This window comes from Mobula birostris, chromosome 10, assembly GCF_030028105.1.
Source record: "Mobula birostris isolate sMobBir1 chromosome 10, sMobBir1.hap1, whole genome shotgun sequence".
In the NCBI taxonomy this organism is placed as follows: Eukaryota; Metazoa; Chordata; class Chondrichthyes; order Myliobatiformes; family Myliobatidae; genus Mobula; species Mobula birostris.
The window spans coordinates 52,734,779-52,752,215 of NC_092379.1; the positions used below are offsets into that span (position 1 = coordinate 52,734,779).

At 45.6% G+C, this 17,437-nt stretch overlaps 1 protein-coding gene across 1 annotated transcript; it reads left to right on the forward strand.

Moving 5' to 3' along the window:
• Window positions 1-6,045: 6,045 nt before the first annotated feature.
• On the forward strand, window positions 6,046-17,064 carry LOC140204000 (uncharacterized). The gene is made up of 2 exons (XM_072270220.1): window positions 6,046-6,080; window positions 14,809-17,064. The coding sequence occupies exon 2, from the start codon at window positions 15,554-15,556 to the stop codon at window positions 17,009-17,011; it is 1,458 nt and encodes a 485-aa protein (XP_072126321.1). The 5' UTR covers window positions 6,046-6,080; window positions 14,809-15,553; the 3' UTR covers window positions 17,012-17,064.
• Window positions 17,065-17,437: the final 373 nt, after the last annotated feature.

Genomic DNA, 17,437 nt, shown 5'->3' on the forward strand with positions numbered 1-17,437 from the left:
ACAACGTGCTTCAAAGCACACAAAGCCATGAAATGCAAAATTTTACTAAAGATTCATTTTCTGTATTCCCATTTAGACTTCTTCCCTGCAAACTTTGGCGCTGTCAGTGACGAGCATGGTGAAAGGATTCACCAAGACATTGCGGCCACGGGGACATGGTATCAGGGCGAATGGAATCCATCAATGCTGGCTGATTGTTGTTAGAAACTTAAGCAAGAAATCTCAGGCACTGAGTTCAAGTCATCAACAAGACATCTTTAGCTAGTTGAACTATTGTAAAGCATCAGCACCTTTATGTGCAATTAAATGCATTATAGTCAATAAAAGTTATTTTTCTGTTTCCCCAAATTCCTACGTGATAGAAACATAGAAAATAGGTGCAGAAGTAGGCCATTCGGCCCTTCGAGCCTGCACCGCCATTTATTATGATCATGGCTGATCATCCAACTCAGAACCCCGCCCCAGCCTTCCCTCCATACCCCCTGACCCCCGTAGCCACAAGGGCCATATCTAACTCCCTCTTAAATATAGCCAATGAACTGGCCTCACTGTTTCCTGTGGCAGAGAATTCCACAGATTCACCACTCCCTGTGTGAAGAAGTTTTTCCTAATCTCGGTCCTAAAAGGCTTCTCCTTTATCCTCAAACTGTGACCCCTCGTTCTGGACTTCCCGAACATCGGGAACAATCTTCCTGCATCTAGCCTGTCCAATCCCTTTAAGATTTTATACGTTTCAATCAGATCCCCCCTCAATCTTCTGAATTCCAACGAGTACAAGCCCAGTTCATCCAGTCTTTCTTCATATGAAAGTCCTGCCATCCCAGGAATCAATCTGGTGAACCTTCTTTGTACTCCCTCTATGTCAAGGATGTCTTTCCTCAGATTAGGGACCAAAACTGCACACAATACTCCAGGTGTGGTCTCACCAAGACCTTGTACAACTGCAGTAGTACCTCCCTGCTCCTGTACTCAAATCCTCTCGCTATAAATGCCAGCATACCATTCGCCTTTTTCACCGCCTGCTGTACCTGCATGCCCACTTTCAATGATTGGTGTATAATGACACCCATGTCTCGTTGCACCTCCCCTTTTCCTAATCGGCCACCATTCAGATAATAATCTGTTTTCCTATTTTTGCTACCAAAGTGGATAACTTCACATTTATCCACATTAAATTGCATCTGCCATGAATTTGCCCACTCACCCAACCTATCCAAGTCACTCTGCATCCTCCTCACAGCTAACACTGCCACCAAGCTTCGTGTCATCCGCAAACTTGGAGATGCTGCATTTAATTCCCTCATCCAAGTCATTAATATATATTGTAAACAACTGGGGTCCCAGTACTGAGCCTTGCGGTACCCCACTAGTCACTGCCTGCCATTCTGAAAAGGTCCCGTTTATTCCCACTCTTTGCTTCCTGTGTGCCAACCAATTCTCTATCCACATCAATACCTTACCCCCAATACCGTGTACTTTAAGTTTGCACACTAATCTCCTGTGTGGGACCTTGTCAAAAGCCTTTTGAAAATCCAAATATACCACATCCACTGGTTCTCCCCTATCCACTCTACTAGTTACATCTCAAAAAATTCTATGAGATTCGTCAGACATGATTTTCCTTTCACAAATCCATGTTGACTTTGTCCGATGATTTCACCACTTTCCAAATGTGCTGTTATCACATCTTTGATAACTGACTCCAGCAGTTTCCCCACCACCGACGTTAGGCTAACTGGTCTATAATTCCCCGGTTTCTCTCTCCCTCCTTTTTTAAAAGTGGGGTTACATTAGCCACGCTCCAATCCTCAGGAACTAGTCCAGAATCTAACGAGTTTTGAAAAATTATCACTAATGCATCCACTATTTCTTGGGCTACTTCCTTAAGCACTCTAGGATGCAGACCATCTGGCCCTGGGGATTTATCTGCCTTCAATCCCTTCAATTTACCTAACACCACTTCCCTACTAACAAGTATTTCACTCAGTTCCTCCATCTCACTGGACCCTCTGTCCCCTACTATTTCTGGAAGATTATTTATGTCCTCCTTAGTGAAGACAGAACCAAAGTAATTATTCAATTGGTCTGCCATGTCCTTGCTCCCCATAATCAATTCACCTGTTTCTGTCTGCAGGGGACCTACATTTGTCTTTACCAGTCTTTTCCATTTTACATACTTATAAAAGCTTTTACAGTCAGTTTTTATGTTCCCTGCAAGTTTTCTCTCATAATCTTTTTTCCCCTTCCTAATTAAGCCCTTTGTCCTCCTCTGCTGAACTCTGAATTTCTCCCAGTCCTCAGGTGAGCCACTTTCTCTGGCTAATTTGTATGCTTCTTCTTTGGAATTGATATTATCCCTAATTTCTCTTGTCAGCCACGGGTGCACTACCTTCCTTGATTTATTCTTTTGCCAAACTGGGATGAACAATTGTTGTAGTTCATCCATGCAACCTTTAAATGCTTGTCATTGCATATCCACCGTCAATCCTTTAAGTGTCATTGCCAGTCTATCTTAGCTAATTCACGTCTCATACCTTCAAAGTTACCCCTCTTTAAGTTCAGAACCTTTGTTTCTGAATTAACTATGTCACTCTCCATCTTAATGAAGAATTCCACCATATTATGGTCACTCTTACCCAAAGGGCCTCTCACGACAAGATTGCTAATTAACCCTTCCTCATTGCTCAAAACCCAGTCCAGAATAGCCTGCTCTCTAGTTGGTTCCTCGACATGTTGGTTCAAAAAACCATCCCGCATACATTCCAAGAAATCCTCTTCCTCAGCATCTTTACCAATTTGGTTCACACCAATCTACATGTAGATTGAAGTCACCCATTATCACTGCTGTTCCTTTATTGCACACATTTCTAATTTCCTGTTTAATACCATCTCTGACCTCACTACTACTGTTAGGTGGCCTGTACACAACTCCCACCAGCGTCTTCTGGCCCTTAGTGTTACACAGCTCTACCCATATCGATTCCACATCTTCCCGGCTTATGTCCTTCCTTTCTATTGCGTTAATCTCTTCTTTAACCAGCAACGCCACCCCACCTCCCCTTCCTTCATGTCTATCCCTCCTGAATATTGAATATCCCTGAACGTTGAGCTCCCATCCTTGGTCACCCTGGAGCCATGTCTCTGTGATCCCAACTATATCATAATCATTAATAACAATCTGCACTTTCAATTCATCCACCTTATTACGAATGCTCCTTGCATTGACACACAAAGCCTTCAGGCGCTCTTTTACAGTTCTCTTAGCCCTTATACAATTATGTTGAAAAGTGGCCCTTTTTAATGCTTGCCCTGGATTTGTCGGCCTGCCACTTTTACTCTTCTCCTTAGTACTTTTTGCTTCTACCCTCACTTTACACCCCCCTGTCTCTCTGCACTGGTTCCCATCCCCCTGTTGTGAACTAACCTCCTCTCGCCTAGCCTCTTTAATTTGATTCCCACCCCCCAACCATTCTAGTTTAAAGTCACCTCAGTAGCCCTCGCTAATCTCCCTGCCAGGATATTGGTCCCCCTAGGATTCAAGTGTAACCCGTCCTTTTTGTACAGGTCACGCCTGCGCCAAAAGAGGTCCCAATGATCCAAAAACTTGAATTCCTGCCCCCTGCTCCAATCCCTCAGCCACACATTTATCCTCCACCTCATCGCATTCCTACTCTCACTGTCGCGTGGCACAGGCAGTAATCCCGAGATTACTACCTTTGCGGTCCTTTTTCTCAACTCCCTTCCTAGCTCCCTATATTCTCCTTTCAGGACCTCATCCCTTTTCCTACCTATGTCATTGGGTATGAGTAATCAAAAATTATGTATGTGTTTAGTTGTACGTCGTCTATCATAACCACAGAACATTCCTGAGGAAGCAACATTTTGGGGAAAAAATGTCGTCCATTGTCATTACCCCTTAACCATCAGGCACTTGAACCAGAGGGGATAACTTCACTGAACTTCACTCACCCCAACTCTGAACTGTTCACGCAACCTATAGACTCACTTTCAAGGACTCCTCATCTCGTGTTCTCGATACTATTTCTTTCTTATTTATTATTGTTATTTTGCTTGATTTTGTTGTTGCTTTGTACTTCCTGTGAATGCTCACAAGAATCTCAGGGTTGTATATGGTGTCAATATCGGTACTTTGATAATAAAATTTCTTTGACTTTGATGAGCGAAGATACTGGTGTCATTTCTGCATCCGCGACAGACAGGTATCTGATTCGTGGGGTTTCGTGGCGGGGGGGGGGGGGGGGAGGGTATAGAGGCAGCCACGCCTGACACTGCCGGAGTAGGAAAGGAAAATGATTTGTGAATGGGAATCTCAAACAGAACAGCATGTCAATTCTGCTGCGTTGGTCAGTTCGGGAGCACTCGAATGCTACTGAGACTTGAATGGCGGGGTGGAGATGATTGAAAAGGCGCTCACCGGTCGTAGCAAGGAGAACTCCAACACATGCTCAGTGCAGGGATGAGATTTAAACGAACTGACCTGGAGATAAAATTTAAACATTGTCTTAATTTCATTGAAGGGGTTAGCAGATTACCCTTGTAGTAACAACATATCAGTTGTCGATCTCTTCCCAGTCGCAAACGTGCATCTGGGCCCTGCGTCGTTCATCTGTTCTGCTGATGTTAGTCTTAAACTAGACAGGTGTTTACTATTGTGGATCTGTCATAAATAAAGCAGCTCTATTTTAAATCCCGTTCTCAAGTGCTCCTTGTCGCTGCCACACGGCCAGTGTACAGTAGAGAGGCCACTCAGCCCAGATGGTCTCTGTCCGTGATTTTGCTCTGCATCAGTCCTTCTAAATCCATCCCTGCTGTTCAGCTCTCTCTCGCCCTGTGACGGCAGGTTTCAAATGGTCACCACACTGTGGATGAAGAGGTTGACCTTGAATTTCCTCTGTGACTTTCTGCTGACTGCAGATGAAGACGAACTCACTGTCTCAAAAATTCCTCATTCTTCGGGGCTCTGGGCGAAGGAAAAAAGTTATGAGTTGTTAAACTCCTACTTCCCTCGCTCTTCTCAAAGTTTCACTGATTTCAAAAGGCTCTGTCTCACGCAGCTGTGTTGTTGCAACATGCCACTGCCCTCTGAAGTTTGAGAGCAGAATGGACAGCCATTACGTAGGGTCAGAAACCAAGGAGAGGCCAGCACCAGGCAGGATTTTGGGGCTCCATTAAGTGGTGGGGTGCACAGTCTACTGGGGTGAGGGTGTGGTGGAGAGGAGGGAATCAGACCAGCAGGACATGGCTAAAAGATTAGCAACGTTTGGAAACTGATTGACTGAAAATAATGTGGTTTATTCCTGCAACAGGCTGACCAGGCAGCACCTAGAGAGCGAAATAAGCAATCGACATTCCAGGCCGAGACCCTTCTCCAGGTCTGATGAAAGGTCTCGGCCTGAAGCTTCGACAGTTCGTTCCTCTGAACAGGTACTGCGTGACCTGCTGCATTCCTCCGGCAGTTTGTATGTGCTGCTCTAATATTTCCTGCATCTGCAGAATCCCTTCACAAACAACCGAAAATCTGCAAATGCTGGAAATCCGAGCAACACACACAAAATACTGGAGGAACTCAGCAGGCCAGGCAGCACCTAGGGAAAGAGTACAGTCGATGTTTTGACCCAAAGCCCTTCAGCAGGACTGGGTTTTGGCCCAAAACGTCGACTTTACTCTTTCCCTTGATGCCGCCTGGCCTGCTGAGTTCCTCCAGCATTCTGTGTGTGTTGCAGAATTTCTTATAATTTTGTTTAATATCTGCATATGTAAGTGTGTTGGACTTTTGACACAAGGAACACCGGTTGATATTAAGTATATTACTTGCTGTGTTATAGTAGCTGCTGAGTTCTCCATATAAAAATATTGACCGGTTTTGAGGGATGTGGCGGAGGGAAAACCTGTCCTTGCAGAAACGTTAAATGGCACCTTGCTTACCCAGAAATCTCCACGGTTCAAAACTCGCCGTCGGTGACCGACCGATCAAGTACGCATGCGCCACGTGTCAAATAGTTCCTGTAAAGTCACGCATGCGCCCAGTGGACCAAAGGGCTTTGGCGGATTGGGAGCAGGTAGGAAAAGGTTGCGGTTGGGGTTCCATCAGCATTGGACACCGCGCCCCGATTGAGGGACAAGTGCTGCGAGCTCCGGACACATCGTGGCCGTGCACCCCAGGACAGGCTCCTTTCCCACTTTCTCAGTTCTACGATCCGCACCCGGGCCCGGGGAAATTTCCTAGTGATCAGTGAGGGTGCTGGCGCCATTCGTGTAGCACATGCGTATCGCTGGGACCCCGACGGGTAGACGGCTGTCTGGTTCGTGGGGTTTTCTGGGTATGGAGGGGCAGCCATGGATAACTCTGCCAAGGCTTTACCCGCCGGTCTGCGGGTTCTGCTTGGCATGGGAGTGGGTGGATCTCTGAAACTCTGCCGAGCCTCACCAATCTATATCCAAGGATTTGGAACTCGGAACAAAACTAGTTCCGAGTTTAATCTCGGATGTAGAGCATGCATGACACTTTCTTGGTAGATAAATTCATGGTGAATGGGGCTTTTATATTCGGAACTAGCTTACAGAGAGTACTGGTCAAAGGGACTTATTCGAGCTGGAAGTCTGTAATTAGTGGTGTTCCTCAGGGATCTGTGCCGGGACGTCTGCTGTTTGTGATGTATATGAATGACCTGGATGGAAATGTAGGTGGGTAGGTTAGTAAATTTGTAGATGATACCAAGATTGGTGGAGCTGTGGAGAGCAGTATAGATCAGTTGCAGATACAGGCAGAGAAATGGCAGATGGAGTTTAACCCGGCCAAATGTTAAGAGACATTTTGACATGTAGGTCAAAAGTAAAGAGACAGGAGAGTGTTAAGGGCATGTCCCTTGACAGTGTTCCTAGCTCCTTGAAAGTGGCTACAGAGGTTGCTGGGATGGTTATTATAATAATAACTTATTTATAGAGCATCTTTCCTACAGATGATCTCATTCAAAGTGCCTTCCAATGGGATAAAGTACAAATATGAAAATAAAAGACAAAAAGATGTCAGTTAAAATCAAGTTTCAATAAATGAATAGGCTTTGAGTCGGTGTTTACAAGTGTGAACTGAATCTGAATCACTTATAGCTTTCGCTGTTGATATCCACAGCGTAGTTCAAAAAAGGTGACCTGCTAACTATCTTTTGAGGAAGATTGCTTAAATGTAAAGGACCAGCAGAACCTGAGAGCTCAGCATGGTTATAAAACAAAAAAGATTCTGTGATGTAGTCTGGTTTCAGACCATTGCAATCTTTAAAACAAGTAAGAGAACTTTAAAATATTTTCTAAGAGGTACTTTTGCAATAGTTCTGAAGTGTGGAAATGCTGGTCTGGTCGCCTTCTTTCAGTGGGATTTAAAATTCAAACCTCAATCATGGATAACACCCAGGCTTGTTACTTCTGATTTTACAAAGGGAAACAAATTCCCAAGTGTTCCCAGAATTTTATCTCTTTTGGCTTTGGGACCAACCAAAAGCATTTCGGTTTTACATTCATTTAGGATTGCTCATCCGTGGGTTTATTCCAGCCAGAGCAGACGTCAGAGACATTGGATGTTATCATCATCAGGCTCAACTGGGGTGTACAATTGTGAGTCATCGTACAACTGGAAGTCAAGTTTATGCTCTCCAGTGATGTGTCCTGTGCGGAACATATATAAGGAGAAGGGCAGTGGACCAAGTCAGCCTCCCTGAGCAACACAAAAAGAAACATCGTATCTCTCAGAAAACTGGTCTCCAAGACAGAGATTTCTCATGTGTCTCTGAGATAAGACCATAAGACATAGGACCAGAATTAGGCCATTCAGCCCATCAAGTCTGCTCTGCCATTCCACCATGGCTGATCGCGGATCCCACTCAACCCCATACACCTGCTTCCTCGCCATATCCTTTGATGCCCTGACTGATTAGGAAGCTATCAACTTCCCTCTTAAATATATGCACAGACTTGGCCTCCACCGCAGTCTGTGGCAGAACATTCCACAGATTCACTACTCTCTGGCTAAAAAATCCTCCTTATCTCTGCTTCTAAAGGGTCACCCCTCAATTTTCTGGATAACCCCACCACAGGAAACATCCTCTCCACATCCACCTGATCTTGTCCTTTCAACATTCAGTAGGTTTCAATGAGATCTCCATGCAATCTGCTAAATTCCAGTGAGTACAGGCCCAAAGCTGGCAAATGCTCCTCATTAGTTAACCCCTTAATTCCCTGAATCATCCTCATTAACCTCCTCTGGTCTCTCTCCAATGACAACACATCCTTTCTGAGATATGGGGCCCAAAACTGTTGACAATACTCCAAGTTCAGCCTGACTAGTGTCTTATAAAGGCTCAGCATTATCTCCTTGCTTTTATATTTTATTCCCCTTGAAATAAATTCCAACATTTCATTTACCTTCTTTATCACAGACCTGTAAATTAACCTTTTGGGAGTTTTGCCCGAGGACTCCCAAGTCCGTCTGTACCGCTGATGTTTGAATTTTCTCCCTATTTAGATAATAGTCTGCACTATTGTTCCTTTTACCAAAATGTATTATCATACATTTCCCAACACTGCATTCCATCTGCTACTTTTTTTGCCCATTCTTCCAATTTGCCTAAGTCTTGCTGCAATTGCATTGCATCCTCAGCACTACCTACCCCTCCACCTATCTTCATATCATCCACAAACTTTGCCACAAAGCCACTAATTCCACTATCTAAATCACTGACAAACAATGGGAAAAGTAGCAGTCTCAATACTGACCCTCGAGGAACACCACTAGTCACTGGCAGGCAACGAGAAATCGCCCCCTTTATTCCCACTCGTTGCCTACTGCCCGCCAGAATTTCGGCTATCCATGCCAGTGTCATTCCTGTAATGCCATGGGACTTTATCTTGTTAAGCAGACTCATGTGTGGCACCTTATCAAATGCCTTCTGAAAATTCAAGTAAACGACATCCACTGCCTCTCCTTTGTCCATCCTGCTTGGCACTTCCTCGAAGAACTTTAACAGATTTGTCAGGCAAGGTTTTCCTTTCCAGAAACCATGCTGACTTTGACATATTTTATCATCAATCTCCAAGTATCCCGAAACCTCATCCTTAATAATAGACTCCAATACTTTCCCAGATACTGAGGTTAGGATAACTGGTCTATAATTTCCTTTCTTTTGTCTTCTTCCTTTTTTAAAGGGTGGAGCGACATTTGAAATCTTCCATTCCTCCAGGACCAAGCCAGAATCAAGTTATTCTTGAAAGATCATGACCAATGCATCTGTTATCTCCTCAGCAACCTCTCTCAGGACTCTGGGATGTAGTCCATCTGGTCCAGGTGACTCATCCACCTTAAGACTTTTCAGTTTGCCTAGCACTTTTTCCTTTATAATAGTAATGACATTCACTCCTGCTCCCTGACACAGATGGACCTCTGGCACACTGCTAGTGTCCTACACAGTGAAAACTGATGCAAAGTACCCATTGTTCATCTGCCATTTCTTTGTCCCCCATTACTACCACACCAGCATCATTTTCCAGTGGTCCGTTATCATCTCTCACCAACCTTTTATGCTTTGTATAATTGAAAAACGTTTGGTATCCTGCTTTATATTATTAGCTAGATTGCTCTCATATTTCATCTTTTCCCTTCTTATAGCTTTTCTCGTTGCCTTTTGTTGGATTTTATAAGCTCGCAATCTTCTAACTTCCCACTCACCTTTGCTACATTATATGCCCTTTCCTTGGCTTTACTTCAGTCCTTAACTTCCTTTGTCAGCTATGGTTACCACCCCTGTGAATTGAGAACTTCTTCCTCTGTGAGACATATCTATCCTGTGCCTTGTGAACTATTCCCCAGAAACTTCAGCTACCTCTGTTCTGCCATCATCCCCTCCAGTATCCCCCTCCAATCCACTTGGGCAAGCTCCTCACTCATGCCTCTGTAATTCCCTTCATTCCATTGTGATACTGATACATGTGCAATAAAGGAACAGCAGTTATAATGGGTGACTTCAATCTACATGTAGATTGGGTGAGCCAAATTGGTAAAGGTGCTGAGGAAGAGGATTTCTTGGAATGTATGCGGGATGGTTTTTTGAACCAACATGTCGAGGAACCAACTAGAGAGCAGGCTATTCTGGACTGGGTTTTGAGCAATGAGGAAGGGTTAATTAGCAATCTTGTCGTGAGAGGCCCTTTGGGTAAGAGTGACCATAATATGGTGGAATTCTTCATTAAGATGGAGAGTGACATAGTTAATTCAGAAACAAAGGTTCTGCACTTAAAGAGGGGTAACTTTGAAGGTATGAGACGTGAATTAGCTAAGATAGACTGGCAAATGACACTTAAAGGATTGACAGTGGATATGCAATGGCAAGCATTTAAAGGTTGCATGGATGAACTACAACAATTGTTCATCCCAGTTTGGCAAAAGAATAAATCAAGGAAGGTAGTGCACCCGTGGCTGACAAGAGAAATTAGGGATAGTATCAATTCCAAGGAAGAAGCATACAAATTAGCCAGAGAAAGTGGCTCACCTGAGGACTGGGAGAAATTCAGAGTTCAGCAGAGGAGGACAAAAGGCTTAATTAGGAAGGGGAAAAAAGATTATGAGAGAAAACTGGCAGGGAACATAAAAACGGACTGTAAAAGCTTTTATAGAAAAGGAAAAGACTGGTAAAGACAAATGTAGGTCCCCTGCAGACAGAAACGGGTGAATTGATTATGGGGAGCAAGGACATGGCAGACCAATTGAATAATTACTTTGGTTCTGTCTTCACTAAGGAGGACATAAATAATCTTCCAGAAATAGTAGGGGACAGAGGGTCCAGTGAGATGGAGGAACTGAGTGAAATACTTGTTAGTAGGGAAGTGGTGTTAGGTAAATTGAAGGGATTGAAGGCAGATAAATCCCCAGGGCCAGATGGTCTGCATCCTAGAGTGCTTAAGGAAGTAGCCCAAGAAATAGTGGATGCATTAGTGATAATTTTTCAAAACTCGTTAGATTCTGGACTAGTTCCTGAGGATTGGAGGGTGGCTAATGTAACCCCACTTTTTAAAAAAGGAGGGAGAGAGAAACCGGGGAATTATAGACCGGTTAGCCTAACGTCGGTGGTGGGGAAACTGCTGGAGTCAGTTATCAAGGATGTGATAACAGCACATTTGGAAAGCGGTGAAATGATCGGACAAAGTCAGCATGGACTTGTGAAAGGAAAATCATGTCTGACGAATCTCATAGAATTTTTTGAGGATGTAACTAGTAGAGTGGATAGGGGAGAACCAGTGGATGTGGTATATTTGGATTTTCAAAAGGCTTTTGACAAGGTCCCACACGGGAGATTAGTGTGCAAACTTAAAGTACACGGTATTGGGGGTAAGGTATTGGTGTGGGTGGAGAATTGGTTAGCAGACAGGAAGCAAAGAGTGGGAATAAACCGGACCTTTTCAGAATGGCAGGCAGTGACTAGTGGAGTACCGCAAGGCTCAGTGCTGGGACCCCAGTTGTTTACAATATATATTAATGACTTGGATGAGGGAATTAAATGCAGCATCTCCAAGTTTGCGGATGACACGAAGCTGGGTGGCAGTGTTAGCTGTGAGGAGGATGCTAAGAGGATGCAGGGTGACTTGGATAGGTTGGGTGAGTGGGCAAGTTCATGGCAGATGCAATTTAATGTGGATAAATGTGAAGTTATCCACTTTGGTGGCAAAAATAGGAAAACAGATTATTATCTGAATGGTGGCCGATTAGGAAAAGGGGAGGTGCAACGAGACCTGGGTGGCATTATACACCAGTCATTGAAAGTGGGCATGCAGGTACAGCAGGCGGTGAAAAAGGCGAATGGTATGCTGGCATTTATAGCGAGAGGATTCGAGTACAGGAGCAGGGAGGTACTACTGCAGTTGTACAAGGCCTTGGTGAGACCACACCTGGAGTATTGTGTGCAGTTTTGGTCTCCTAATCTGCGGAAAGACATACTTGCCATAGAGGGAGTACAAAGAAGGTTCACCAGATTGATTCCTGGGATGGCAGGACTTTCATATGAAGAAAGACTGGATGAACTGGGCTTGTACTCGTTGGAATTTAGAAGATTGAGGGGGGATCTGATTGAAACGTATAAGATCCTAAAGGGATTGGACAGGCTAGATGCAGGAAGATTATTCCCGATGTTGGGGAAGTCCAGAACGAGGGGTCACAGTTTGAGGATAGAGGGGAAGCCTTTTAGGACCGAGATTAGGAAAAACTTCTTCACACAGAGAGTGGTGAATCTGTGGAATTCTCTGCCACAGGAAACAGTTGAGGCCAGTTCATTGGCTATATTTAAGAGGGAGTTAGATATGGCCCTTGTGGCTACGGGGGTCAGTGGGTATGGAGGGAAGGGTGGGGCGGGGTTCTGAATTGGATGATCAGCCATGATCATAATGAATGGCAGTGCAGGCTCGAGGGGCCGAATGGCCTACTCCTGCACCTATTTTCTATGTTTCTATGTGAGTTATGCTTCTCCCTCTCAAATTGTAGTTTGAATTCATGATTAGATAATAAGATGTGTTATTACATCACATCCAATCTAAGATAGCCTTTTCCTGAGTAGGCTCAGGCACAGCTGCTTTTAAAAAACCATCTCATAGGCACTCAGCAAACTCCCTCTCTTGCAATCCGACACCAACCTGATTTTCCCAAACCCCTTTCATATTGAAGTCCCCCATTACATTTGTGTCATTACCCTTATTACGTGCCCTTTCCAGCTCCCTTTGCAATCTGAACCCCACATCTTGGCTACTATTTGGAGGCCTATACATAATGTTTTTTCTTACCCTTGCAATTTCTTAACTCCACCCACAAAGATTCAACATTCTCTGACCCTTATGTCACCTCTTTCTAAAGATGTAATTCCGTATCTTACCAACAGAGCCTCACCACCGCCTCTGTCTCCCTGCCTGTCCTTTCGATACAAAGTATATCCTTTGACGTTATGCTCCCAATGATGACCGTCTTTCAGCCAGGATTCAGTGATGCCCACAACGTCATACTGACCAATCTCTAATTGCACCTCGAGTTCATCCACCTTATTCCGAATGCTGTGTGCATTTAAATACATAACCTCCAGTCCTGCGTTCTTCGCCCTTTTGAATTTTGCTTCTTTGGTACAATTTAACTCTTTGCTCTGTTTACACTTGTACCCAGTTATTGGCTTGTCCTTCCTTACATTCATGTCACACCCATCATTTACTTGTAAAACCTGCTGGCTCATCCTCAGCCCTATCATACTGGTTCCCATCCCCCTGCCATATCAGTTTAAACCACTCCCAACAGCTCTAGCAAACCTGCCCACAAGAATATAGGTTCCCCTTGGATTCAAGTGCAACCCATCCCTTTTGTACAAGTCACACCTGCCCCAGAAGACATCCCAATTATCCAGAAATCTGAATCCATGCCCACTGTTCCAATACAGATGCATGAGCAGAACTAGTTAGATCCAGTTCTCAAGGTGACCCAGGGGAATGTTGTGGTCAATTGTGTCGAGGGCAGCATTTACACCAGGAGAATTAGAACTGTGCCCCTGTCAGTATCAGTGCTGAGCCTAAAGCCACTGACAACCTTGGTGAGGGTTGGCTTCGTGCTGTGGTTTGCTCTAAAGCCTGACTGAAACTTTTCTAGAATATTGAAAATTCCTCACCTTTGTGGCAGATGCTTGACTGAGCACATCAGAGGTTGGGACAGGTTTCGACACCTGGGTAATATTTGAGTCTCTGTAATAATCTTGGGAAATGGGCTCTTCTTGCAGAGTATACCAGCATTAAAGGAAGCTAGAAGACATTACGGCGGACGTCTAGTCCAGTTTCCATCCATTCTCTCTCAGCTACTCTTCAGTTCACAGACAAAATTGTTTAACTGTGGTGAAGTTTTAGTAAGTTATTTCTTTTTAACCCTAGTGGTGCCACTGTGATTAATATATTTTTCAAATTATTGTTGAAAGAAGCAACCATTTCATTTACTGTGTAGGCAGAAGGGATTAGTTGGTCATTTGGTTGCCAATTGGTTCAGTACATCATTGTGGGCCGAATGGCCTGTTACTGTTTTATCTTCTACAACGTGTTTAGTTGAGACTGAGGTCTGAAAGAATGTACAGGGTCTACCTTCCAGTCAACGTAAATGTTAATTAGTTCTGCAAGAATAAAACAAAATTCTTGCATCAACTTTGGTTCTTGAGAACATCACCTCTGTTTTACGCCCTCCAGCCTGGACCCTTCTACCCGTGAAATATTTTGTCCCATTCTCTCTGAGAACATGATATCAGACACCTTTGTCCGGGGTACCGAGAAACTTGTAGCGTTCACATCACAAAGTGTCACACATTACTGATCTCTATCGAGAAAGTCTCATCACTTTCCCGTCATATCCATTGCCATTGCCATTGCCATTGGTCATTTCACCACGGTCAATCACCCGGAAGAGGAGGCGGGGGTCAGAATAATTAGAAAGTTTCCAGGAAACTTCATGTAATATCACATACTTTTTGTAGCTTTGTGGGACATGCCCAGAACCTGAAATAATAACTGACTGGGAGAGGCAAACGGAGCCAAGTCACAGATTGATGACGGGCAGAAATGTCCATTGTGACACAGATAGGGAGTCTGATGTTTGGTCTGGATGCGTGAACAGGGCCTTGTTACAAAATGCATTGAGCCTTGCTGTAACAGTGGTCAGAGCTCACTGCAGAGACTAAAACGATCTCACCTCAGGAGCTGCCTTTCACCCACTGATGTACTTTATAAATCTCTTTACAGGAGAGAAACGGCAAAAGGCTTGGTGTACGGGAACCTCAAGCACAGCAACAGGTCGATTACGTTGTATGGGTCGGCTCACCAGCATTTGAAAACAATCAGTCTCTGAATGTAGAGGAGGAGATGCTTGAGAAGACAGAACAGCAGTCACAGCAAGGAGAATCCGAACATGTGTTCAGTGTCGGGGTGAGATATGGATGAACTGACCTGGAGACACACTGTGTAAATTGTCTGCAGGTTGCTGAAGGGGGCGAGCAGGTATTTCCTTTGTATCTCATCCCAGCTCTGAAATGAAGTTTCCTGAAATCGGCTGGAACACACCAGCGTTTGTTCACCAGAGATCAGTTCTTCAACTGCAATGATTTTACACGGGGTTCACTATGACTAACATCTGACTTGATGAATTGCCAAAGAATTGATAGCAGGGAGATAGCATTCACCTGCTCTCAGTGTGGGAAGGGATTCATTCAGTCACCCAACCTGCAGGAACACCACAGTCACGCCAGAGAGTTCACACTGTGGAGAGGCCCTTCACCTGCTCTGTGTGGGAGGGGATTTACTCAGTTATCCAGCCCAAAGGCACATCAGCCAGTTCACACCACAGTTAGACCGTTCACCTGCGGTTCTGACTGTGGGATGTGATTCATTCTGCCGTCCAAGCTTAAGCTTAGTCAGAAAGTACGCGCCGCTGGGAGGCCGTTCGCCTTGCTCCGTGTGTGCGTGGAGATTCACTCAGTCATCCCTCGTGATGAGACACCAGCGGGTTCACTCTGGGGAGAGACAATTCACCTGCTCAGACTGCGGGAAGGCATTCTCTCAGTCATTTCAGCTGCGGACCCATCAGCGAGTTCACACCGGGGAGAGGCCGTTCTCCTGCTCCGAATGCGGGAAGGCATTCACTCAGTCATCCCAGCTGCAGACCCACCAGCGATTTCATAGAGGGGAGCGAAAATTTATCTGCTCCGTCTGTGCGAAGGGCTTCATTCGGTCGGCCGACCTGCTGCGACACCAGCGGGTTCACTCTGGGGAGAGGCCGTTCACCTGCTCAGACTGCGGGAAGGGATTCACCCAGTCGTGTCATCTGCAGACACACCAACGAATTCACAGAGGGGAGAGACCGTTTGTGTGCTCGGTGTGTGGGAAGAGATACCCTCAATCATCTCATCTGCTGGTACACCAGCGAGTTCACACCGGCGAGAGGCCATACTCCTGCTCCGAATGCGGGAAGACATTTACTCAGGCTTCCCACCTACAGACGCACGAGCGCGTTCACACCAGGGAGAGACCGTTCTCCTGTTCCGTGTGCGGGAAGAGTTTTAGTAGCTCCTCCAGCCTGATGACACACCAGCGGGTTCACTCCGGGGAGAAGCCGTTCACCTGCTCCGAGTGTGGGAGCAGATTTACTCGCTTATCTGAGCTGCAGGCCCACCAGCGAGTTCACAGCGGGGACAGACCGTTCATCTGCTCTGTCTGTGGGAAGGGCTTCATTCAATCGTCTGAGCTGCTGCGACACCAGCGTGTTCACACTGGGGAGAGGCCATTCACCTGCTTGGAATGTGGGAAGGGATTCACACGGTCGTCCAACCTTGTGACGCACCAGCGAGCCCACACGGGGGAGAGGCCCTTCGTCTGCTCCGTGTGTCGGAAGGGATTCACCAGTTCATCCCACCTGATGAGGCACCAGCGAGTTCACTCCGAGGACAGGCCGTTCACCTGCTCAGACTGTGGGAAGAGATTTACCGCGTCATCTTACCTCCAGGCACACCAGCGGGTTCACACCGGGGAGAGGCCGTTCACCTGCTCGGATTGTGGGAAAGGATTCACTCGGTCCTCTTACCTTGTGACACACCAGCGAATTCACTCTGGGGAGAAGCCTTTCACCTACTCAGACTGTGAAAAGAGAATTACTGTGTCATCTCACACCCAGGCACACCAGCGAGTTCACACCGGGGAGAGACCATTCACCTGCTCTGAGTGTGGGAAGGGATTCACTCGGTCGTCCAACCTGGAGATACACCAGCGAGTTCACACTGGGGAGAGACCATTCACCTGCTCTGAGTGTGGGAAGAGATTCACTCGGTCATCTCACCTACTGAGACACCAGTCAGTTCACACTGGGGAGAGACCGTTCATCTGTTCCGAATGTGGGAAGAGATTCACTCAGTTATCCCACCTACAGACACACCGGCGAGTTCACACTGGGTAGAAGCCGTTCACCTGATGACATTGGCCTTTAATTGGACCGGGGTTTAATATTATGGATCTGTCATAAATAAATCAGGTCTATTTTAAAACTTCTGTTTCAGGTTCTTACTGACTGTGCAGCACACTAAATGTACAGTAAAGAGGCCATTCCACCCCTCTGGTCCCTGCTAGTGTCCCATCACCCTGTAGTGATGCTCTTGTCTCTTTCTCTCTTCACTCAGCTCCCCCTTCAATCCATCCCTGCCGCTCCCCTCAGTCTGTCCCTGTAGTGACAGGTTCCGAACGGTCACCGCTCTGGGTGAAGTGACCTCACCGATCACCTGGTCTCTGACAACTTGCGCCCGCTCTTCCTTCAAACTTTATTTACTTGTGCACCAGGACAACAGTCCAGTCCCCGTCACAGAACTGTTCCGAAACTTCAGCTCAG